General features: G+C 36.6%; 1 protein-coding gene across 2 annotated transcripts in view; it reads right to left on the reverse strand.

Annotated features, from left to right (window-relative positions):
• The window catches only part of ADAMTS20 (ADAM metallopeptidase with thrombospondin type 1 motif 20), a 163,781-nt gene that overhangs the window by 11,958 nt on the left and 125,250 nt on the right, over positions 1–26,573 (reverse strand). For both annotated transcript variants that reach the window (XM_023643400.2, XM_001488308.6), the window contains 8 exons: positions 19,828–20,001; positions 19,578–19,748; positions 13,533–13,733; positions 12,696–12,825; positions 12,387–12,481; positions 12,205–12,299; positions 11,533–11,666; positions 6,572–6,663 (listed from right to left, as the gene is read on the reverse strand). In XM_023643400.2, coding sequence (XP_023499168.1) covers positions 6,572–6,663; positions 11,533–11,666; positions 12,205–12,299; positions 12,387–12,481; positions 12,696–12,825; positions 13,533–13,733; positions 19,578–19,748; positions 19,828–20,001 — 1,092 coding nt within the window. The remainder of the gene's footprint in view (positions 1–6,571; positions 6,664–11,532; positions 11,667–12,204; positions 12,300–12,386; positions 12,482–12,695; positions 12,826–13,532; positions 13,734–19,577; positions 19,749–19,827; positions 20,002–26,573) is intronic.

Consider the following 26,573-nt stretch of genomic DNA (forward strand, 5'->3'; position numbering starts at 1 on the left):
GATTTATGCCTCCAGGATGTTACTGAAAGAATAGAGCAATCATCTAGCAGTTAGTGGAGGCTAAGAGCTGAGTGTGAAATCAGTAGAGGTGGACCAGAAGAAACTTAATGGCGAGTCAGGGAAAGATACAATCAAAGAGATCCCAGCTAAAAACACTGTCATTCCAGGAGGCTCAGAGTGACTGTATACACATCCAAGTCTGCATCCTCTGAAGAGCAACATCAAAGACTGCAGACTGCATAGATGTCACCAAAATAGTCCAGCCAAGAAGCCACTTATCCGACAAAGGGTTAATCTCCATAATATACAAAGAACTCACACGGCTCAACAACAAAAAAACAAACAACCTGATCAAAAAATGGGCAGAGGACATGAACAGACATTTCTCAAAAGAAGATATGAATATGGTCAATAGACACATGAAAAGATGTTCATCATCGCTAATCATCAGGGAAATGCAAATCAAAGCTGCACTAAGATATCACCTTACACCCGTTAGATTGGCAAAAACATCCAAAACCAAGAGCAACAAATGTTGGAGAGGTTGTGGAGAAAAAGGAACCCTCATACACTGTTGGTGGGAATGCAAACTGGTACAGCCACTATGGAAAACAGTATGGAGATTTCTCAAAAAGTTAAAAAATAGGGTGGGGGGAGGGCACAAAGGGGGAAGTGGTGTACCCACAACATGACTAACAAAAATGTACAACTGAAATCTCACAAGGTTGTAATCTATCACAACATTAATAAAAAAAAAAAATGAAAAAAAAAAAGTTAAAAATAGAAATACCCTATGACCCAGCCATCCCATTACTGGGTATCTATCCTAAGAACCTGAAATCAGAAATCCCAAGAGTCCCTTGCACCCCTATGTTCATCGCAGCATTATTTACAATAGCCAAGACGTGGAACCAACCTACATGCCCAGAAACTGATGATTGGATAAAGAAGGTGTGGTATATATACACAATGGAATACTACTCAGCCATAAAAAAGACAAAATTGGCCCATTTGCAGCAACGTGGATGGACCTCGAGGGTATTAGGTTAAGCGAAATAAGCCAGTCAGAGAAAGACAAACTCTATATGACTCCACTCATAGGTGGAAGTTAATATATTGACAAGGAGATCTGATCGGTGGTTACCAGGGAAAAGGGGGGGTGGGGGGAGGGCACAAAGGGGGAAGTGGTGTACCCACAACATGACTAACAATAAGGTACAACTGAAATCTCATAAGGTTGTAATCTATCATAACATTAATAAAAAAAAAAATAGTCCAGCCAAGGAGCTAAGCAAATAAATAAGAAACAAATAACAACAAGTCCTGGAGGGGAGGGGACACTTAGTATCCAGAGCTGCTAAAATACATTACCTAAAATATCCAGTTTTCAACAAAAAATTTTGAGACATGCAAAGAAACTGGAAAGAATGACTCATATACAGGAGAAAAAAGGCAAGAGAAACTGCCTTTGAGAGGTTTCAGATGTCAGAATGAACAGATAAAGACTTCAAAGCAGCTATTATAAATATGTTCAAAGAAGTAAAGAAAACCATGTTTATAAAAAGTAAAGGAAGGTATGATAATAATGTCTCATCAAATGGAGAAGATCAATAAAGAGACAGAAATTATATTTACAAGAAGAGCCAAAGGTCAATTCTGGAGTTGAAAAGTATGATAACCAAAATAAAAAATTTACTAGAGGGGCTCAAACAGTAGATTGGAGCTGGCAGAAGAAAAAATTAGCAAACTTGAAAAGATATCAATAGTGATGATACAATCTGAAGAAGAGAGAAAAAAAGAATGAAGGAAAATGAACAGAGCCTCAGAGAAGCAAAAGGACAGCATCAGGTGTGCCAACATAGCATAACAAGAGGACCAAAAGGAGAGAAGAGAGAGTACGGAGCAGAGAATATATTTGAGGAAATAATGCCTGAAAATTTTCCAAATTTGGTGAAATGCATTAACACATCCAAGAAGCTCAATAGACTACAAGTTGGGTAGACCCAAAGAGATACCCATCCAAATATGTCATGGTAAAGATGTCGAAAGTCAAAGACAAAGAGGCAATCTGAAAGCATCAGGAGAAAAACAACCACATACATGGGAACCCCAGTAAGATAAATAGCTCACTTCTATTGTTTGTCTAGAAGCCATAGAACAGTGGAATGACATATTTAAAGTGAAGACAAATAAAAACTGCAAATCAAGAATTTTACAAGCAAATCAATCATTCAAGAATGAAGAGAAAATAAAGACATTCCCATATAAACAAAATTGAGAGGATTTGTTACTAATAGACCTGTTGTACAAGACGTTCTAAAGGAAGTTCTTCAGGCTGAAGTCAAGAAAACCAGACGTTAATACAAATCAACACAAAATGACCAAAGAGTGCCAGTAAAGGTAATTGTGTAGGTAATTAGAAAAGACACTATAATCACATGTTTCTTTTTCTTTCTCCTCTTAACTGATTTAAAAAGCAATTGTATAAACCAATATGTATATAATTATATTATTGAGCTATAATGTATAGAAATGTAATATATTTGATAATAATGGCACAAATAAGGCAGGTGGGAGCAAAGTTGTTTTGGAATAAAGAAATTACACCAGCTGGTAACTCACATCCACAGGAAGAAATCAAGAGAAAGAGAAATGCTAAATAAAGAGTTTCATATAAAAATTTTATGAACATATAATTTCTTTTCTTCTTTCATATTCTTTAAAAGACATGAAGTTATATAAAGTAATATTATCAAAATGTATTGTGGGTTTGTTATATATGTAGATGGTATATGTATAACAAATATAACACACAAAAATGGAAGAGGAAATAGAGCATTTAAAGGAGTAATGTTTCTGTATTTCACTGGAATTAGGTAGTATAAATCTGAAGCAGACTCTGATGAGTTAAGATGCATTTTGTAAGCCCTAGATCAACCATTACGAAAGCAATTCAAAAAAAATGGTAAAAAAATTGTTAAGGAAATTAAGATATTACACTGGAAAACATTCACCGAACAAAAACAAAGCAGTAAAGGAGGAACAGAGGAACAAAGACAACATAAGACACATAGAAAACAAAAAGCAAAATGGCGAATGGAAATCCAGACACATCAGTAACAACGTTAAGCAATCCAATCAAAAGGCAGAGATCCAAAAAAATGCTCTCTATAGGAGACACTCTCAAGAGCCAAAGATATAAATAGGTCAAAAGCCAATGGGATGAAAACACATACACCATTTTATAAGATGGCTGAGCAGCCATTCTATTATTAGATAAATTAGACTTTAACACACAAAAAAGTTAGTACAGATAAAAAGAAACATAAATCTTAATGCTAGAAGGGTCAGTATATCAGGAAATTATGACAGTTATAAATATATAATCAAATGATGTACAACAAAACCCTAGAGTAAATGAATCAAATACAAAGTAAATGAAACAATATGATTGAAGTGAGAAATAAACAATTCGACAATAATTCTTGCAGGGTTTCAGTGGATAGAACTAGGCAGAAGATCGGTAAGGAAATGGAAGAGTTGAACAGCACTATAAACCAACTAGGCCTGACAGACATCTATAGAACACTTAGCCCAATAACTACAGAATATACATTCTTTCCAAGCACATATTGAACATTTTCCAAGATAGCCATATGCTACACCATAAAACAAGCCTCAATAGATTTAAAAGGATTGAAATAAAACAAAGTGTGCTTTCCAACCACAATGGAATGAAAGTAGAAATCAATAACAGAAGGAAATTTGGGAAACTCACAAATAAATGGGAATTAAGCACAATGCCTTTAAATAACCAATGGTTCAAAGAAGACATCATAAGTGATAATAGAAAATACTTTAAGGTGAATGAAAATGACTGCACAACATACCAAGACTTTGGAGATGCAATGAAAGAAGTGCTTAAAGGGAAATTGATAGTTATAAATGCTTACCTTAAAAGAGAAAAAAGATTTCATATCAATAACCTAAACTTCCACCTGAAGATACTACAAAAAGAAGAGCAAATTAAATCTAAAGCAAGCAGAGGAAAGAAACAATATAGAATAGAGTGGAAATTGATAAAATCAAGAATAAAAAAATAATAGGGAAAATTAACAAAACCAAAGTTAGTTTTTCTGAAAAGAAGAAAAAAATTGACAAACCAACCAAGAAAACATGGAGGAGACTCAAATGACTAAAATCAGGAATGAAAGAGAGGACAAGACTGTGAATCTTACAGAAATGCGAAGAATTATAAGAGAATACTATGAACAATTGTGTGCCAACCAACTAGATTACTCTGATGAAATGGACAAATTACTAAAAAGACATAAACTACTAAAACTGAATCAAAAACTAAAAAATCTAAATAGATCTATAATGAATAAAGAGATTGAATTAGTAACTAAAACAACTTTCACAAAGAGAAGCCCAGGCTTAGACGGCTTTGCTGGTGAATTCTACCAAATATTTAAAGAATTAATTCTTCACAAACTCTTCCAAAAAAATAGAAGAGGAGGGAATACTTCTCAACTTACTCTATGAGGCCACTGTTTCCCTGATGCAAAACCAGAGAAGGACATCACACATACACAAAATGATAGACCAACGTCTCTTACGAACATAGATGAAAATTCTCAACAAAGCAAAAAATCTAGCAACATATAACGAGGATTATACATCACGACCAGGTGGGATTCATCCCAGGAATGCAAGGTTGTTTCTACACACAAAAATCAATCGGTCACGGACAAGAACCACAGGATAATCTCAATAGAAGCAGAAGAAGCGTTTGACAAAATGCAACACTCTTTCACGAGAAAAACCACTTAAATGAGAAATAGAAGGGCACTTCCTCCATCTGATCAGAGGCATTTACAAAACATAGCTGACACACTCGATGACGAAAGACTGAATACTTTTCCCCTAAAATCAGGAACAAGACAAGGATATCCACTCTTGTCACTTCTGTTCAACACCACATTGGAAATTTTAGCCAGGGCAAAGAGACGAAATAAAGAAATACAAGGCATCCAAATTGCGCAGATGAAGTAAAATGATCTTTATTTGCAGATAACATCATTGTGTATATAGAAAATCCTAAGGAATCCACTAAAAAACTATTACAGCTAATAAATGAGCTCAGTAAGGTTGCAGGATAAAAGCTCTATTTATAAGAATATAAGCAAAAAGTGGTGATTTATTTGGCCCCAGATTTGCTGATCTCTTTACTGGACAATTCTCCCTGTCAAAAGCCTTCTTGACCTTGATCTGGAATCTGCTGTCCTACGAATGCCCCTGGAGGAACCCACTGACCTCACCCCTCTTTCGTGGAGCTCTTGACATATTTAAAGAGAGTTCACATAACCTCCCGCTCTTTTCCTTGGCTACCTTCTTCGTTTTCTTTATGTGACGTGATTTAAACCCTCCTTTTTCCCCTGGTTGTTTCATCCTATTCCAGATAGATTAAAAATTTAATTTAAAATTTAAAAGTAAATTTATATATAAATTCCCTTGTCAAGCACAAATAAATCTTTTGGTCTCAATATAGTGCTTTGGTACCTTACGATTATATTCGGTTGTTTAGAAATCACTCCATACTCTACATGAATCATAATGAACTCATGGTTGTTCAATAAAACACCTAGGTCTTTTTCATATGACGTTACCAGGTTCTACTTGTGTTTCTGGACCTAAGACTTATATATTTATTCCAATTAATTTTTTCTTATTCATTCCAGCCCTCGTTCTAGTTTCTTTTCATCTCCTTGAAGTCTCCTTCTCTAATATAGAAAATGCCCTCTCTTTCTGACATAAGCCTACCTTCTATGCCATATGATGAAAACTGTGAATGGGAAATATTGAGACTATTTCTCTCCAAAATGATGTCGATATTATAATTACTATCTCTTGTGTGATTACTCAGTTAGCTGTGAATCTACCTAACAATACTATATTCATCAGTTTACATCTATCTTATGAAAAATGTCATTCATACAGACTTTATAAAGTCTCCTGTTAAAAATGAGATGGTAAATTTTTTCTAGGAAGCACACTCTATACTGGAAATCACAGAGATGACATAAAAGGATGTGCAAAGAGAACCCTGGAAAAAAAGGATAAAAACAAGAATAAAGACATGGGAATGTACTATTTCACAGGTAATGGAAAGTTATTCTGGGAATGTGACAGACCCAGACAGCGAATATAACTGATGTTAGCAGCAGTGTATGGAAGTCTCATGCTTGTGATCCATTCCTTTACTTTGTAATGTATGTCCATTCATTTCCATGGACTGAGTGGAAAGATTAAAAATGACAAAGCATCACGGAAGGAGAAATGGGATCTGAACAACTTTAAATTCTTGGTATTACACCTTTCAAACAAACCAAAAATTAGCAAAGGTGCTTTTCCTCCAAAGTTTATCTATAACCTTTGAAATAAAGTTCATATAAGAAGTTGTATTTTCTATGACTTACAATTCCTGCAATATTCTGGCCAAGACAATGAATGAAGAGAAACAGCATCAATTTTTTTTCATAGTGAAGAAAAATAAACAAATATGAAATACCTGCGGGCATCTGGCAGCACTGTAGCAATCTCCAGCTGTGGCAAATGGAACTGCTTTGCCAAATATTGTCTGTGCGAAAAGAAGGTCTGTAGCTAGAAAATAATAAATAAAACTCTTTAGCATTGAGACATTGTATATTTTTCAATCTTTATTGCAAAACATACAGTCTTCATATTACATTCTTAAATATGTTTGTATAACTCATTCAAAACTTTATGCAAAAATGCTGCACAAATATAGTATATAACATAGATCAGTCTTTCAATAAATAATTTTTAATACAAAAGTCCTCATCTCAAAAATTACCCTCAAAATGACAGGTATATCATAACGAATCCAAAAGTTTTAAAAACTAAATAAATGCTTTATTGTATTTTATACCGTATTGATATCTAAAACAGATAAAGTTTCAGGAGCAAAATTACAGAAGAAAAACTATTATTTAAAGGAAATAAATTATGACAAAGCAACACACAAGTGCTTATAGATGGTATATTTATACCAATTCATTTAGGTGATTCAGAAACACTCAACTAAAAAGTGTGCTATTTCCTTTGATTCCTTGTATTATTGCATTATATTATTATTTTATTCTTTTCAGTCTTAGCTTTTGCCAATGTTGTTAGCAAAATTTCCTGATTGGCAATAATGCTAAGGAGTCTATAGAAGATATCAAAAATGGAGTCACTGGATCAAAAATATGTTGGAAGGAACTCTAAAAGTCAGCTGGTCCAATCGCTTATTCATGCTTGAATAACTTAAATACTATCCCAACCTGTGGTCACCCAGCTAATGGCTCTCACCTCCACTAATGTTGTTTCAAATCACTTCACTTTGCAAGAGGACTGCCAGATCACTGCATGTCCCCATGATGACGCCAGTCCCCTAGAGGCTATCCCCAAAGGTAGCATTGCTGGAAATATCATTATCTCCAAGGGTAGTTTCCAAAACTAGGAGGCCTTCAGTGGTGTGCTAGAGTCAGCTTATACCAAATCATGAGACCCAATTGTGTGTGTCTCTTCCCAACTCCACGTACAGTGAGGTCACGTTGGTAGCTTAAAATTGGCCATGGTAGGAATATATACACCATGGTAAGTGGCAAATACTGGCAAATCAGACTTTTTTTTCTTGGAGAGTTAGTTGTTAAACATTTACCTGACACCACTGCTTAGGCATGGTACTTATGGTTAGGCTGGGGGAGAGCAGTCACAACTTTCAATTCACTCTTTGCTACTATCTCCTCCATTGTTACCTGGATGACCCACAGGTAGCTCTAACTTAACATGTCCAAAGTTAAAGGCATTAACTTTTTCTCCAAACTTCTTCCCCGCTATATTTCTCACCTCACTGCACTATATCACCATCCACCTAGTCATTTTGGAAATCTTTCTAAATATTCCATGTCACTAATCTCCATATTCTTTCTGTCTGAAAGTCTCATAGAATCTACCTCTAATATTTCTCACATGGCTCTCCATTCGGAACCATGTCCTTAATTTAGGCCCTCATCACTTTTATCCGAATTATTACATCAGCTTCCTAATTATCTTCATGGCTACAATCTGTTCTCCCTCCAACCAAGCCTGTTCCATCCCCTGCTTATACTTTTACTCCGGAGGTTCCCATAAGTTACAAGGTAGAATTCCATTGTGTAGTTTAGTGTACGTTGTTCTTCATGATCTGCTTCCTGGGAACTTCTCCAACAAGTTACCCTCCCTCACCCTTCATTCAATTTATGCTTAAACATAACTGGACTAGCTTTCATTCTCTGATAGAACCAAGACGCTTCTTGAAACTACTTTTCCCCACTTGGGTTAATTCAAATCTTTTTTCAAGATAGCTTCTTGAGGAAAGTCAAAGACATTTTTTTCAGTAGATATTTATTTAGAACTTATGATGTATTACACATTAATATAAGTACTATAAGAACATAACTGGATGAAACAAAGGCTGAAGGAACCTAAACACTATCAGAGAGAGAAAAATAATAAAGCAAATTTTATTATCATATGCTAGGAGTGGTAATTGCTATAGAAAAAAAACAAACTAGAAAAAGGATGGGGAGAAAGGGAGTTTTGGAGTGGAGAGTGGTCCACAATGGACTCACTGAGAAGGTAAATTTAATCAGAGATCCAAAAAGACATGAAGGGATAAACCCTACAGACAACTGTGGGACAACTGTTCCAGGCAGACACAACAGAAAGTGCAAAGGCCTCAAGGCGGGGACATGCTTAATGTGTTCAAGAAACAGCAAAGAGGCCAGTGTGTCTGATGCAGAGTGTGCAAGGGCGGAGTGCAGAGAGAGGCGGCAGAGAGCTAATGGAGGAGGGGAGGTCATGCTGAGTTTTGTGGACCAGTGAAAGGATTCTCCATGTTCCTCTGAGTTTGATGGGACACGTTTGCAGAGTTTTGAGCAGAGTTCTGAGCAGAGTTCACGGTTGCTAAAAAGATGAAAGGAGATTATGTATAAGACACGACATGGCTTATCTTTTATGGGGTGCCTCTGGCTTCTCTGCTGAGAAGAGAATCTAGGTCAGAAAGGGGAGAATGGTGCTGTACTGAAACAGGACTACCAGTCAGTGGGCATAATAATCCCAGTGAAAAAATGGTTTTGATTTAGAGCAAAGTGGTAGTAAATGAATGAGTGAGAAAACGAGGCGTGGTATGTGTCTTAGCTCCAGTGGCCGTAACAAACTATCACAGACTGGGCGGCTTAAGCAATAGAAATTTATTTCTCATAGTTCTGGAGGCTGGAAGTCTGACATCACGGTGCCGGTACGGTTGGGTTCTGGCGAGGATGCTCTTCCTGGTTTGCAGATGGTTTGTCTTCTTGCTGTGTCCTCACATGGCAGAGAAAGAGCTGTGGTGTCTTTTCCTGTTTTTATAATGGCACCAAATCCCACCATGAGGGACCCACTCTCACGACCTCCTCCAAACCTCGTTATCTCCCCAAGAACAATTACCATCACATGGGGCATTAAGGCTTCATCATAGGAATTGGGGGGGACACAGTTCAGTAGATAGCAGTGTCACTGGATTTAGAGAAATGGAGGAAGAATGAGTGACGTAAGAGAGAAAGGAAAACTTGCTGAAATAATCTTCTTGAGTAGCTACAAAGCGATGAGCCTAGAGCACAAATTAGAAAGGTTTGCCTCAGAGAGGGGTGGGACTAGTTCATCCACAGGAAAGAGGAGAGAAGGCAAAGCACAGAGGAAAAGATTTAGGTGGGTTCCTGGATGTGTTCGTGATCTTTTGGGGGAATTCCCTTCTGCTTGTCTGTATTTTCTCAGTGAAATAGGAAGATCATCAGCAATGAGTGAATAGAGTGCGGGTTTAGAAATCTGAAGCTAGAGGAGCTGTGAGACATTTAGGGGAGGGGGCAGGAATGGACGAGGGCAGTGCGGTTGGATTGTTCTGCAGCACGAAGGGTCCAGCGTGTGTAAACTCAGGAGTCACGCGTGTAAAGTGAACATAGTCAGAAGGGCCGTGTTCTTTGCTGTGCTCCGTTCCTGGTGCAAGCGCAGAGCAGGAGAAAGGTTTAATTTATCAAGACTGGGGTTTTTTCACCATACAAGTTTGAGGAAGGAAAAGAGAGACCAGGAAGCTGAAAATGTGTACATTTCACCTTGTCCTCAGGGCCCAGCCCAATGCCTGGCCAAATGGCAGGTTTGTTTGATAAATTAATGAAAAATAACAGCTTAATAAACAGCAAATAAGTTACCCAGTATTCATATGTACTTAGCAATGCTAATTACCTGACATAACATACATTATTATTGAATAATAACAGTAGTTATAGAGCATTTACTATATGCAAGGCATTTACTACATGTTACAAGTATTATCTCTTAACCTTCATCAAAAAAAAAAAAAAAAAGAAAGAAAAAGGGGTTTTTGAAGGAAAAGAAGAAAAGAGAAAAGAAAAAACCCGAGAGGCAGTTTCTCATTTTACAGATGAGAGAATTTAGGCTTAAAGAGATAATACCCAAGGTTATATAATTGGGAAATGGAGACAAAGAAATTACACCCAGACAGCCCAACTCCAGAGTTTATGATCGTAATGTATGTTTCTCACTGCAGTAGTGGTGGGTGTTCAGTAAACGGGAGCCATTATTACTAACAATATAGTTCATCATCACGTGACTGTGATTTGGAGATTACATATTCATGCATTCACTGTCTCAATAAACATTTTTTAATTTCTTTTTATGGTTTCTGCACTGTGCTAGGCACTCGTGATTCAATTGCAATGTAGAGTTTTTGCTTCTGAAATGAATTTCTTTGCCTTTTCATGTAGATGTGTAACTTCCAAGATGGCAGGCAGCATTATGCTCATATTAGGGTCCATAAATATGTTTTGACTTGACTGTACTATTAATTATTTCCTAGAAAGGCAGCAGGTCCATAATCTGGGGTCTGTGGGTGGGATTTCATCTTCCTACAAGGCCGGTCATTAACTGTGTGAATTGGGACAAGTCACTTAACCTCTGTAAGTGCATCTTAATTTCATCCCTTGCAACAATATGGTGCAATTCTGCCTTAACTAGTGTAGAGTTGTTATAAAGATCAAATGAGACAATTTATGAGGAAATCACTTGACAAATTGGAATCTGAAACTAATGTTAATTATTACTTTAAGCCCTACAAAAAGCTTATACAACTACGTGGAAGATGCTACCTTCCTAATCTTTAATGTAGTTGGGCATTTTAAGGTAGAGGGTTATATATGGAAAGGCAGTATCTTATCACTGTCATTATACTACATTTTTATTAAGGGTCCCCCTGGTCCATGTCATTGCAGAGGAAGGATGTAGCTAATAACTTAAAAAAAAAATTTAAGTAATCATTGCCCAATGCTAGGCCCTTCTCTACACCCCGGCCGTCACATATACCAGCATATTGTTAGACTTTCATTGGCAAACAGAGACTTTTCATTTTACAAATAGAGATTCAGCACTTACTTTTAATTTGCATGGAAGTGAGATCAATTCTTATTTTGCTGAAAACGGTGTGTCCAGCAGCCAGGTAGTCGTTTTTACACTGACAGTCTTGCCTCCTACTTCCATTAAAAGGGCATTCATATGGATTTTGTAGTCTGTAACAACATTAGAATATATTTAGTATTAAATACAGTTGTTAGCTCATAATGTAGATAAATGGAAAACTTTGGAAGTGGGAAGATAAAATACACACTGTTCAATATTACAGTGTCAACAAGTTAAATGAGAAAGAAGTAAAAATCATTCAAGGTTAACCTACAAAATTCTCACTGGGAAATTCAAGACTAGTTTGTGGAAATATAATTCAGCTCTACTTCTCCTAGCTTTTGTTACTGGAATTAGTTTGACTTATATGGAAATACACACAGGTCTTACATTCTCCCCTTCTCTGTTGTCCCACTGCTCACCCACAGTATCCCTCTTAGTCAGTCTCTCTGTGAGCACATGTTAATACTCAAGTCTTTATTACTGAACAAGCATGGACAACATCTGGCTTAGGTCCTAATGTGTCTGCCTGCTCCTAAATTACTTGTCTCACTTGCGAGCTATTCAAGTATCCCTCTGAATGTTGGAACATCTAAGTCTCTTGTAGGACCATAAAAATGCACAGATAAGCCAAAACGCAGCTCGTACCTAAAACCATACACTTCAGAAAAGTTGTCTTCTTCACCTTTGACCAGTGATATATATTCCTTGGGGTTCTCCAAGTACATGCCTGCACAATAGATCTAAAGGGAAAATGCAGACATCTAGAAAAGCTTTCTCCAAAGTCAACAGTCAATGTCAAAATCAAATAGGAACTGTTCTCATCATACCTTGATTACTCTTCCCTTAATGTTAAGGTAATAGTCACCATCCCTGGTAATGTTGTTTTTCACTTGGATTTCTTTGCAGCTGGTAAATGTTTTACCTTCAAGGACAAGTGAATACAACTTATCAGCAAGGAACAAATTACAAACATAGCACGAATTTAACTCAATCATACAAATATTATTATATTCTGAACAAGTAAATGCTTCATTCTGTGGAGCGTATGGCTACTACAAATATTTATTTTCACATTTTAATTAAAACCTCTTAGGGACACTTAGGTCCCAGGCAGATTTTTGAAGTCTGTTACTTACAGTCCTGAACATAACATTTCCTCTGAGCATCTGGCTTTAAGTGCTTTAAACATAGGTCACTGGACCGACCATTTTCCGTCATACATTCCACTCTTCTCTTCGTTATCCCAGCTCCACAAGTCACTGAGCACTGTGAACACAGTCAAATTTGATGGCAAAGTATATAATGGATAACAAAACCAGTGAACCCATATCTCCTCCTCTCAGACTAGGTCCTTTAGGGACAAACTGATGATCAATAGTGGCTAGAACTACTGCAGATGCAAAAATATCCTGGAGGCTGCACAGTCACAGGTGCAAGTAATCCTTACGCATGAGCCTGAATCTATTATTTCTCAGTTACCGGCTTCTTTTCATTCATTTCGTATAGTTATATCAACAGAAAATTGTAAATACTTGATAAATATTAATTAATGATAGTTATTAAGACTACTGAGTTTTTTCTCATTGTTGTATGCTACGTTTGCAGAGCAATATGGCTTGCTTTCTATCGATTAAATTGGAAATGGGATAGAGAAATTTTATTACTCATATATTAGATTTACTTACTTTTTCACTGAACCAATAAATATTTCGTAAGCATCTACTCAAAATGCAAACCACTGTGCAAGGCTCTCTGAGGAATAGAAGTTAGTATTAATTATGGTCCCTGGTTACAAGCAGGTTATAGCAAGCATAGAAAAAGAGATAAGATATTTACACAAATAATTGATAAAGTGGTTTTTCGATAATAGGGGTATGAGACAACTCTGAAATCTGGTTAGACATGCAGATTACCAGGCATCCCACCTAGAAAGCCTCGTTCAGAAAGTTTCAAATTCATAATTATGTACAGACCTTGCTCCATTTTCCAACTTTCCAAGTGGCTGTATGCAAACAGCTCCTAAAATTGCATCTGTAAACCTGAGGGGAAGGCAGCACAGGGCATTCTCGATAGTCCATAGGCCAAAGCTGATGGAGTTTATATTTCTCAGTAGACTGGATTCCCATGCAATATGTAATCCTTTGTCGGTAACTAAATCCACAGTTATCTGCACACTGAAAAATACACGGGTACAAGGGGAGAAGAAGATCCCCTTAAACTTAACCAGGGCCTGCTATTTGTCAGATGCTTACTATAAACTATGCTATATCATCCCCACAACAGTCATATTTATTTGCCTTATTTACAGATGAGTAAACAAAGGTTCAGAGACATTAGGCAACTTTCCCAGAGTTTTAACAGTAAATAGAAAGAATCCAGATTCAATTAGATTGTCTATTTTTAGTGCCTAGGCTCTTTTTTTTTATTACATTACTTAGAATAGCTTAATTGAATGAAACTTTATCTCCCCATAGGCACGGCTTTGGAGAAATAGAACATATTAGGTGTTCTTACCTGAAATAAAGGACATTTATTAGCCTAAGCTTATTAGTAACTATATATATAAGTTAGTACACATTTATCTTAATACATATAATGTAATTTGAATAGAATAGGTAAGTGATTTAATATAAATTAAAGGTCAAGGCCAAAAATGGGCAAATAGACTTCTGCTTCTGTCAAAAGAAATAGAATTACCTTATAACATGAAACAACAAAAACACCTGGACAAAATATATAAAACAGTGTCTTTTAAGACACTAGATGTTAGGCAATAAAAGATAGTGATCCTGGGAGATGGGAAAAAACAAAGTGACCCCATAACTGCCCCGGGCCACTGCCTTGAGGAAGTTTCCATGTCTTGGAACAAGGAAAGGGTGGAGCCCAAGGGAACAGCAGAGTTCTGACCAGTGCATACATACATGTGAGGACACCAACAAGGCCAAGGAATGAACCAATCAAGACTTAGCAATCACTGTATCTGGCACTCACATGGGACCAAATATAGTGTCTGTTCCCTCCAGCCAGACTGAAAACCCCTATATACATGGGGAAATAGGTAGAGTGCTCAAAAAGGTCTTGCACAGAAGAGGGGAATAGCTAACCCTAGACTAAATGATGCACTGGCCTCACATAACACATTTTAAGAGCAAGACAAGAAAGGATTCAACTGCTTCCAGACAAAATAACTGCATCCCAGAACAAAGCTCAAAATATATGTGTAGGAATAAAGTCTACCCACTAGCCAAAAAGTAAAATTCATAATGTCTGACATGCAATTAAAAAATTAACTGGCATGCAAAAAAACAGGAAAATATAACCCATGATGAGGAGAAAAATCCATCTATTAAAACAGACCCAGAGGGGTGCATGACATCGGTGAAAATAGCAGAGGAAAGACTTCTGAAAATTCTCTCTTCCATAAAGGCAGTGAGAAAACTGGCAAAGCTTGTCTGAATCAACTTTTTCATAACTCTGGAAATAACCAAAGGCTTGCAGCAATCCGGGAAGCATTTATTCAAGAAACAAGGCTAAATCTTGGTAAGAAGAGAAAGGTTTGTGGTGGTCTAATTTGCCCTATTGTCATTCCCCCTCTCCAGTTTCATGGCAGCCTGGAAAATCAATAGTCCTTCCTACGTGGTGAAAACCAGCAGCCTGGCAGCCACTGGCACAAAACAGGGTGGGATACCCTTCTAAGCCTCATTTCCAGGGAACTATCATTATTTGAAGTGTTTGGTAGTTTTATGGAAGACCCCACTTGCAAATCTGTCTTTATTTGACTTGACTTGGACTTTTCCCAGGGCTGAAAGACTTTTCTCCAGGGGTATTTGTTGAACACAATTAAAGGCCATTGTTTAACTTTGCAGCTTCCAGAGGAGGTGGATAACAGTGGGCAAACAACAGGTTAGCCAAAAAGCTTAAAAGGAAAAGCTGGGAAATGAGATGTCCACAGGGACTTTGAAAGTTCCAGTAGATTCATAGGTATCCAGAAGGTCATGGGCATGCTCAGGCTTATGCACACCTCCAGAGCTGTGTGTCTGCTTAGGAAGTACCTAAGAAGCATCTACACTCTTACCTCTGGCTGATGTCAAGGTTCTGCACAAGCAGGACGTTAAGGTTAAGAAAAGCTGTCAACTTCCTGGCTGTGTGTTAAAGGTGCCCACAAGTGCACACAGAGCCCCTTGGCAAAGACAGGAGATTATTGGTTCCAAGTATCTCAGGAAATCACTATCCAACCATTAGCTCACAACTAAACTAATCAAGCAGAGACTTCAGTCACCACATGTGACAAAGAACACAGACTTTACAGCTAGTTCAGAAATGTCACTAAGCAAACAAATAATAACAACGAACAGTGGCAACAACAAACCCCAGGGAGGAGGGAGAATCTGAATAGACTTAAAACAAGTGGAGAGACCAAATTAATAATCAAAAACTTTCACACAAAGAAAAGCCAGGACCAGAGCCTCCACTGGCGAATTCCACCAAATGTTTAAATAATTAACACCAACCCCTCCAAAATTCTTCCAGAAGACAGAAGAAAAAGGAACACTTCCTAATTCATCTTATGAGACCAATATTTCCCTCATACAAAAATCAGGCAAAGACGTGACAAGAAAAGAAAACTACAGACCAATATCTCATAAATGTAGAGGCAAAAATTCTCAACAAAACACTAGGAAAACAATTCCAGAAGCACATAAAAAGGATTATACACTATCAGCAAGTGTGATTTATCCCAGGAATGTGAGATTGTTTCAACATAGGAAAATCTATCAATGGAATACATCCTACTAATGGAATCATAGACAAAAATCACATGAGCAGCTCAATAGATGCAGAAAAAGCATTTAACAAAACCCAACACATTTTCATGATATAAACACTAAGCAAACTAGGAATCGAAGAGTACTGATAAAGGAAATCTACTAAAAATCCATAGCTAACATATTTAATTGTGAAAACTGAAAGCTTTCCTCTAAAAAGCAGGAAGAATTCCAGGATGTCTATTTTCATCAGTTCTGTTCAACGTTGTTCTGGAGGTTCTAGCCAAGGAAATTAGGCAAGAAACAGAAATAAAGGGCATCCAGATTTAATGGAAATAGAAGTATCTCTATGTGCAAATGATATACTTCCGCACATAAAAAACCCAAAGTAACCCAACGAGAAAAGAATTAGATTCAATAAATGTGTTCAACATACAAAATTCAGTTCTATTTCTATACAGGAGCAATGGACAATCAGAAAATAAAACTACGAGTACAATTCCATGGAATGGAAGCATAAAAAATTAATAAAATACTTAGGAATAAATTTAACCAAAGAAATGCAAGATTCGTACACTGAAAACTATAAAACATCCTTGAAAGAAATTAATAAGACCTAAATAAATGTAAAGACATCTCATGTTCATGGATTGGAAAATTTATTATTAAGATGGCAATATCCTCAAATTGATCAAATTCAGTGTAATCTCTAACAAAATCCTAGCTGACCTTTACACAGACTATGACAAGTTGATCCTAAGATTCATATAAAAATGTAAGGAAGACAGAATAGACAAATAATCTTGAAAAGGAAGAACAAAGTTGGTTCCTGCACACTTCCTGATTTCAAAACTTACTATAAATCTACCGTAACCAAGACTATGTGGTATTGACATGAGGATAGACACATAGACCAGGGAAAAGAATCAGGAGTTCAGAAATAACACTTCAATAATAGATAATTTAATGGCGAAAGAATAGTCTTTTCCACAAATTGTGCTGGGGCAACTAGATAGCCACATGCAAAAGGATTAAGTTGGACCCCACCTCACATCACATCAAGGACCTAAAGGTAAGAGCTAAAATTTAAAATTCTTAGAATAAAATATAGATGTAAATTTCTGCGACCTTGGGTAGGCAATAGTTTCTTAGATATGATATTAAAGTACAAATAGGCCCCCCAAACAGGTAAATTTTACTTCATCAAAACTAAAAACATTTGTGTATCAAAAGACTCTATCAAGAAACTGAAAAGGCAAACCACAAAATGAGAGAAAATATTTAAAAATCATATAACTGATAAAAGTTGGTATCCTGAATCTATAAAGAACTTTACAACTCAACAATAAGAAGACAAATCACCCAATAAAAAAATGAGCTAAGGATTTGAATAGACATTTCCCCAAAGAAGATATACAAATAGCCAAAAAGCTCATAAAAAGATGCTCAACATTATTAGTCATTAGAGAAATGCAATTCAAACACACAATGAGATACCACTCATACTCATTAGGATGGATATATTCAAAATGATAGACTGTGACAAGTATTGATGAGGATAAGGAGAGATTGGAATCCTCATACATTGGTGGTAGAAATAAAAAAAAATGGTGCAGTAACTGGAAAACAGTTTGGAATTTCCTCAAAAATTCACCATAGAGCTATCATAATACTTAGCAATTCTACTCCTAGGTATACACCCAAGAGAATTGAAAATTATGTCCACACAAAATCTTGTACACAAATGTTCTTAGCAGTATTATTCACAATAGTCAAAAAGTGAATCAACCCAAATGGCCATCAACTGATGAATGAATAAGGAAAATGTAGTAGTATATCCCTACAGTGAAATATTATTCATCCATAGAAAGGAATGAAGTACTTGCCTATGCTACAAAATGAATGAACCTTAAAAATATCATGCAAAGTGAAAGAAGCCAGACCACAACAGACCACAGATTCCGTTTATATGAAATGTCCAGAACAGGCAAATCCACAGAGGCAGAAAATAGATCAGTGGTTGTCCAGGGTTAGGGGGAAGGAGGGAATGAAGAGTGAGTACTAGAGTGTACAGAGTTTCTTTTGGAGTGATAAAATGTTCTAGAATTAGATCATGGTGATGGTTGTACAAACTTGTTAATACACTAAAATTCCCTAAATTGTAAACATACACATACATAGATGTTAGAATTAGGAGAGAAGGACATTAAAAAATTATTAATAATTGTAATATGTTCAAAAAGTTAGAGACATGGAAGATATGAAAAAGCTGAAATCAAACTTCTGAGGATGAAGAGTATACTGTCTGAGATAAAAAATAGACTGGACCAATGGCAGATCAGACATCACAGAAGAAAAGATTAGTGGCCTTAAAAATATCCATATAGTGAAATAGTATTCAATAATAAAGAGGAATAAACTATTGATACATTCTACAACCTGACTGAATCTCAACAAATTTATGCTACAGAAAGAAAATAGTGCATACTGCATGATTTCATTTATATGAAACTCTAGAAAACACAAATTAATATAGTGACAGACCACTAATAGTAAAAAACAGGGGGCTGGCCCCTTGGCCAAGTGGTTAAGTTCAGTACATTCCATTTTGGTAGCCTGGGTTCGGTTCCTGGGCATGGACCTATACCACTCCTTTGTGGCTATGCTGTGGTGACGACTCACATACAAAATACAGGAAGATTGTCACAGATGTTAGCTCAGGGCAAATCTTCCTTAGCAAAAAACAAAACAAACAAAAAACCAGATTGAGTTGCCTGTGGGGTGGAGGAGGGAGAGATGGAAGGAATTGCAAAGAGGCACAAGGAGACTTTTGGAGGTGACTGACATGCTCTCTATTTTGAAAATGGTAATGATTTTATGGGTATCTACATACATCAAAACTTCTCAAGCTGTACACTTGAAATATATGCAGTTTATTATTTGTCAGTTATATCTTAAAGCTGTTTTTGAAAAGCAGGCAACTATGCAGGGCCAGATTGCCAGATTGTTCCCAGTAGTTGGTTTCACAGTCGGCACCAACTGATGCTTCAGAACTGCCCTAGAGCTTAACAGAGGTGTCGCTATTGCTCTATCTGCGCCATCCAACTGTCAGTCATTTTAATCCTTAGATTGGCATGCATACCGTTATCTGCCCCCATATTCAAATTCAGATCTAGTTTCAACTGTGTCACATTTTAGACTCAGTCATTTTTTCCAGGAGCAAAACTTCTCAACTCCCTTTCTCTGCCTTACCTGTGATGAGTCTCCTGTTACCACAATATATTTGCAGGGAGGGTTCCTGCACTTTTTGATGGAGGGAGGTCTGGTTGAAGGATCACAAAAACTTTCGTTCACTTGAATGTTTTGGGCATCAACGCACTTCACTTCCCGATGTGTCTCTTTTTTCTTACATGATGTTGAACACTAGAAATGCAATGATGAAACGATCAACACACTGTTTTATTGAAGAATTGTCTTTGAAAGTTTGCTTGTCAGTACTCACATCCAGCCACTCTCTTGCCACCCACTGGTACTGTACGCAGTCCTGACGCCAGCATTGCCTCTGAAAATAAGGCCGGGTGGACCCATCACACTTTTCTTCAGCCACCCGACCAACGCCTCTCAGTCTGCAGTACACATCCCTTTGCTGAACTCCAGAGCCACAGGTCACAGAGCACTACAAAGAAGCCCAAATGATTGAACAATTAACTACCAAATATCAAATTACGTAAAAATACTAAATAGAGCCATGACTTATTTTCTTATTTCTTTTAAACATAAGCTGATACTACATCATGCATCAGATAGAAAATACACGTAATAAGTATTTTTAACATTGTCTGGTCTGGAGCATCTACACAAATATTCAGATAGATTTTCTTTATTTTGCAATACTCATTCAAGCCTTACAGAGACTGTGGCAAGCTAATCATATTATACTAGCCATTCCATGTGAATTGATCACTCTCTCTTCTGACTTAAATGTACTTAATATCTATAAAATTTACCACACAAACTATTCTACTACATTGCTTCTAAATATCATTTAAGTCTTTACACTGTACTCATAATCTCCCGCAAAGAAATAATAATTTCCAAGTTTGTGCTATATTTATCTTTATACCTGAAGTATCTATGGTAGTTTGGGGGTACAAATTTTTGCTAATTTGTGCATTCATAATTATATTGCAAAAGACATGTGTTTTGGGAAGCTGGTTGTGTAAACCGTAAACTTCGAAAACCTTGTCTTAACCTCTCCGGGTCTCATTTTTCTTAGCTGTACAAAGAATGTTTGTGTTATTTGTTAAATTTCATGGAAAACTTCTCATATATTCCTGAAAATAGCTCTAGAGAGAAAGTACCAGAGCTGAGGGCTGGAGACTCAGAGATGTTAAATCACTTGCCTGAGATGGTGCCTCTAGTTAGTGGTGAAGCAGGTTGAAGCTCAGTTCTTTCTTTTTATTTAAATTTTATTTATCTAATTTATTTTTATTGCGGTAACATTGGTTTACAACATTATATAAATTTCAGGTGCACATCATTATATTTTCATTTCTGTGTAGATTACATCATGTCCACCACCCAAAGACTAATTACCATCCATCACCACACACATGTCTTCAATCACCCCTTTCACCCTCCGTTCCCCCTTCCCCTCTGGTAACCACCAATCAAATCTCTGTATCTATGTGTCTGTTGTTGTTGTTGCTTTTATCTTCTACTTGTGAGTGAGATCATACAGTGTTTGATTTTTTCCATCTGACTTACTTCACTTAGCATAATACCCTCAAGGTCCATCCATGTTGTTGCAAATGGCAAATTTCATCTTTTTTTATAACTGAGTAGTATTCCAGTGTGTATATATAGCGCATCTTCTTTATCCATTTGTCCCGAAGCTCAGTTCTTCCTGACTCCAGGCTTTGAGCTCTCACTGTGCTGCCTCTGGGGAATGCAGAAGGACTTGGCAAACTCTCAGGGCTCCTTCAGCTCTAGAATGCCAGGCCATATAACAACAGAGCTTGACCGCAACCAAGAGCTGTGATGCCAACATTAATAAGTGTGGAGAACGTCCAGGGGTATAGATTTAATTTGTGAGTTTGGTTTTTTATACTCCTTGTTATTCGAGAAGGGATTTGAGGTCATGTTGAGTGATATTGGGGGATCCATCACTGTTCCCAACTGTGATATTATAAGGGTAAAAAAATCACATTCTTCATTAAGTTCTCTATTTTTGCAGGAGTCCCAGAGTAACTAATTTCCTTTTTCACAACAGTAAATATTTATCTGCAGAATATGATTTTACCGTGAATGTAAAAAAAATTAAATCCCACAACAGTTGGTAGATTCGAATTCATCCTACAGACTGTTACAGCATTTTCACTCTAAAGGTACTTTAAAATTTAGTTTTCTATCTTGTGTGTATAAGCAGCAACAAGTGATATGAAAGATAATTTTTATGTTTTTTTAACCTATGAAGAAGATTATGTGTAACTGCATAGTTTATATTGACTTTTATTTTATGCTTAAGCAATTGAATTTTGCCAACTCATTGAATATTTTCACAAAAAATGTTACAGCTCCTTTGTATGGAGACAATAATCATTTAATGCATGCTTTGTGCAGGGCACAATATGAAGTGGATTAAAATGTCTGGAAGTAGTTTAGCGTATCGGAACTTCCTGTGAAAATGTTTAGCCTATAAAATAAGGCTCCCGCAAACATTTTCCAGGAATAATTTCAGAAATATAAACTATATTTGGAAAACTTCCTGCCTCGAAACCTGAAAAAAAATTTCCTGGAAAAACACAATTCACAAAACACAGCTTAGCAAGAAGTTCTATCAGACAAATATAATTTTCTGTAATTCAATAAACCACAGTGGCTTATTGGTCCTTTGATCATAGCACGAGTTTAGAAAAATCCACTGAGATACTGAAAACGACTCTTGTGGACCTGTTCCTGAAAGGATAAAAAAAAAAAAGAAAAAAAAAGGACTACTGCTTGGAAGAAAACAAGCAACTCTTGTTTTCCAGTATTTTTAGAGATAAGAGTACAATATGCGATTTTAGATTTGAACAGAGAATTTATTGCTTAAATGAACTATTTCTTAGCCTGATGTCATCAATAACCCTAATGGCCGAATCCATCCCAAACTTTTCGAATCTGTTCTTCGTTACTCTCACTGACACATTTACACCATTGACCACTTTTTGTTAAGCCATTCTGGCTCCTGTGTTTGAAATCCCCCTGGTTCTACATGTTCCCTTTTCACTTCTTACATTGCTCCTTCTCAGAATCCTTAACTGACTTCTTTTCCCCGTCCAGGCTTTAAATGTTAGCATATCCCAGGGTTCTGTTTAGAACTTCCTTCTCTTTATACCCTCTGAGTTCTCTCTGAGCAATTTCTTCTATGTACCAATAATTTCTAAACCTGTTCTCTCCAACCTGGATCATAATTCTGAGCTCTACATTTTTTTTCAGTTTTATTGATATATAATTGACACACAGCACTGTGTAAGTTTAAGCTGTACAGCATAATGACTTGACTTATGTATATTGTGAAATGATAACCGCAAGTTACTTAACGTCCATCATCTCATATAGATACAAAAGAAAAACAAAAAGAAAAATCTTTTTTTCCTTGTGATGAGAACTTTTAGGATCTACTCTCTTAGCATCTTTCCTATATACCATACAGCATTGTTAGCTATAGTCATCATGTTGCACATCACATCCCCGGTACTTACTTATCTTATAACTGGAAGTTTGTGCCTTTGACCACCTTCACCAGTTCCCCCACCCTCCAACCCCTGTGAGCTCTGCATTTATATTTTCATGTATTGACAAGAATTTGCACGTCTTCTACCTAGACATGTCAAAGACACTTCAAATTCAACATTTCCAAAGCAGAACTCATTACCTTGGCCTCAGTCACTTCCTCTTATCGTCACAGAAGTTGTGAAGATGTGATCACCCACTCTTAATCCAAGTGACTTACTAGAATGGCCTCCAAGGGACACTTCTAACTCCCAATACTCGCCCTTATTTAACAGCAGCATAGAACAAGGTATTTACGATCATGTTAAATTTTATCTTTTTTTAAAATTCGGGTAACTAATGTGAAAGCAATATGAGGCTGTAAGTACAAGTATAACACAAATAATTGATTGGAAGGCACTAGCACACCAACACTGCATAATTCAATTCAGACAGGGAAAATGAGCCAAATATCCCCTTTACACATAGATATCCTATAACACTGTACAGACCGGCACTTTAAAGGCTTGACAGTGGAAGTGGAGAAGGTGAATTCTAGCAAATCCACAGGTACTGTAGCCATTTTAGCTATTGCAGAGCAGAGATGAAGAAACGTTAAAACGTGCATTGCAAAAACAGGTTCATCAAGGTTGACTCACTCTGCTATTTAATAAATGATATTTAAAATGCCAATAGTGAAGTCAACTCTTTTGATGCATTATTTATAATTTTTTATTAATGGATTTAGGTTTCATTTCATTATAGTTGCTTATTTGTAAATATGGTCTATTTTAAGTGAATCAATAATGTAGCAGTAGTAGGACATTTTGAATTAGAAAAGACATTAGTAATATCTAATCCTAATTTCTCTTCAATTATGAAATGCCGTTTATAGTTATAGTGAATGAATGACCATCAAACCAACCCATACTTCCATAGCCTGAGTCCAGGCACATTCACTGTATCCTGAAATTGGTCATTCCATCTTTGGGTGATTCTAATGTTAGCAGATACTCTTCTTCTATTGACCTGAAATATTATTCTTTAAATTTACCGACTGTTCAGAATCTGTCCTTCTTACCAACATATGAACAAATACATACTTACTTTCATGTGAGAAAGTACAAAGTTGTGAAGTCTGGAACGGTGGCAGCTATTTTACGACCTTAGGAGTTGACCAACAAAATCACAGAAATGCCAAGCCAGCACCTTGACATTGTGGAGGATGCAAAATCAAATTTAAAACCAGTAACCTTCCTGTTGCAGTAACGTAAAAATAAATTTCTTTGAGTTTAAGCCATTAATAATCAGGGCTTTTCCTACTTGCAACAGATCACAATGAAACTGATACAGAATAGTTGTAACCATTTGATTACTCTTCCCTGGGAATCTGGGAATTTGTCAAGACTTTTCTTATAATATGGGTCCCAGAATAGACACTGCTCCAAAAATCTGACCAGGATCTATTAGTGCCAAAGATTTGAACCCTATCTATCCATTAATGTAGCTTGCTATGTTGCTAGTGATTTAAACAACTACATCATATTTAATGTGTGATCAACTAAACCCTCAGTTATTTTCCCATGCTGGGTAAAATCCATATAAATCTTGTATTTATGGAAAAGACTTTTTTAAAACAAATGTAAAGATGAGCTAATGTATAATGAAATAATTATGACAGCAACTACAGTAGGAAAAGCTCAAACAGACTTGTGTTCAAACACTTGCCGCCACCACTTCCTGGTCTGTGACCTGCACAAACTACTTAATAAGCTGTTGTTTCCTCATGCACATAATGAATGTAATAATACCTACAGTTGTGGGGAATACAGAAGTTTCTCACAGTCAGGAGATGACTGTCCCTTGCTACTTCCTTCCTAGTCCCATTTTTTTCATTTTTCTTACAGAGATACAATTATTTCTGCCTTGAAAATTTCTTGACACATGCCCCAAACCAAAGAGTGTTTGTCACATCAGCCTACTCAGAGAAAGGCCATCTTAAGCATCAAGAAAGATAATAAAGGAAGAGGGTTAACAGGCAGCATAGAAATGCAAAAACAGAATCGATGGCACTAGCTAGAAAAGATTGAGAGGCGTGGTTCACCCAGCCCCAGAGCAGAAGGACATCCTCCCTGTCCTCGGGTCTGAGCCAATCTTCATAGTAGTAACGTCACTTAACCTTGGGTAGAGATGAAGAGGTTCTCAGGTCTTGCTCAGGGCCTGTGGGGACTTAATTATGATATTTTACTTTTAATGTTAGAAAGAGATATATATGCCTATGTCAGAAATTTTTGAAAATATGAGAATGTAGATTTATGTATTTTGGAACTATAGAAAATATGGAATTACAGAAACACAAAATCATTTAAACATGCTAGCATTTAGCATATGGTTTCAAAATTATTTTTTCAAATTAGGGATTTTGGGAAAGTGAGGCATTGAGCAAATCTCTCAAATATTGTGAGATTTTGGAACTTGGATCACCCTTGGATCCAGCTCTCATCTTAAAATTCTAGAAAGAAAATGATACGTCTCAGAGAAGGGGAGCCAGGCAAATGGCTGATTTCGTGTGGCTCTGGATTCAATAAGGTTGAGAGAGATTCTTTAGGTATCTTTCTAAGTTGTCCATGATCAAGGGGAGGTGCAATTTTTTTTCCTGAGCATAAAGACTGCATTTGGATGGGACTAAGTTGATGGGGCATGAGACAATGAGGAATCTAGCACCATGCTAGTCTTAAAAACTTGAATTTACAAGGGAAGCTGGAGTTCCCAAACAGGTAAAACTTAGAAAAAAAACTCTCCCTGGTTCAAGGAAGGGGGATGCTTTTTCCTTTTCCAATGATTCTAGTATTTATTTCCCTCTAAAGGTATACATCTGGACTCAGAGGACAAATGGCCCTGAATAGCAATGATTGGTCCTGTTTAGCAGCTGTCATTAAAATGCATTATTAAATCCTTTCATTAAAAAAGTTATATCAAATACCAAATGAAGAGCATTACTTCCAAACTCAGTTGAGCACCTCTGTGGTCACAATTTGCCAAATGAGTCTTCCCATTTGAGGTATAATGTAAAATAGTAATAAAATGAAATTATTTTACAGTGAGCCATTATATTAAAGCAATGTTACAATTTACGCAGTCAGAACAAAATAGCAACCAGTGATTATCTCGTAACTACCTCTCAAATTACACTTCTGTTGAATATATTATTATGTGTAGTGCACTGACAGCCTGCAATTGTTAACTTCATGTGGGTACTTTTTATAGAATAAATCAAAAGCTGACGACTTCACAAGTGGTCATTTGTTTCTGGCAGAGATTTGGGGACTGCGTGGGTGTATGAAGCTAATGTCTATGACAAGGAAAACCAATTCAAAGAGAAGAAAGCAGACTCCGTACAACAGCATCTGTGTTTTTTATAGTCCTTGAATATTAATATCTGTATCTTAGAAACCCCTGAAATACATTCCTTTAGCGAGTCTTATGTAATTT

The sequence above is a fragment of the Equus caballus genome, chromosome 6 (genome assembly GCF_041296265.1).
Source record: "Equus caballus isolate H_3958 breed thoroughbred chromosome 6, TB-T2T, whole genome shotgun sequence".
NCBI classification, from domain to species: domain Eukaryota; kingdom Metazoa; phylum Chordata; class Mammalia; order Perissodactyla; family Equidae; genus Equus; species Equus caballus.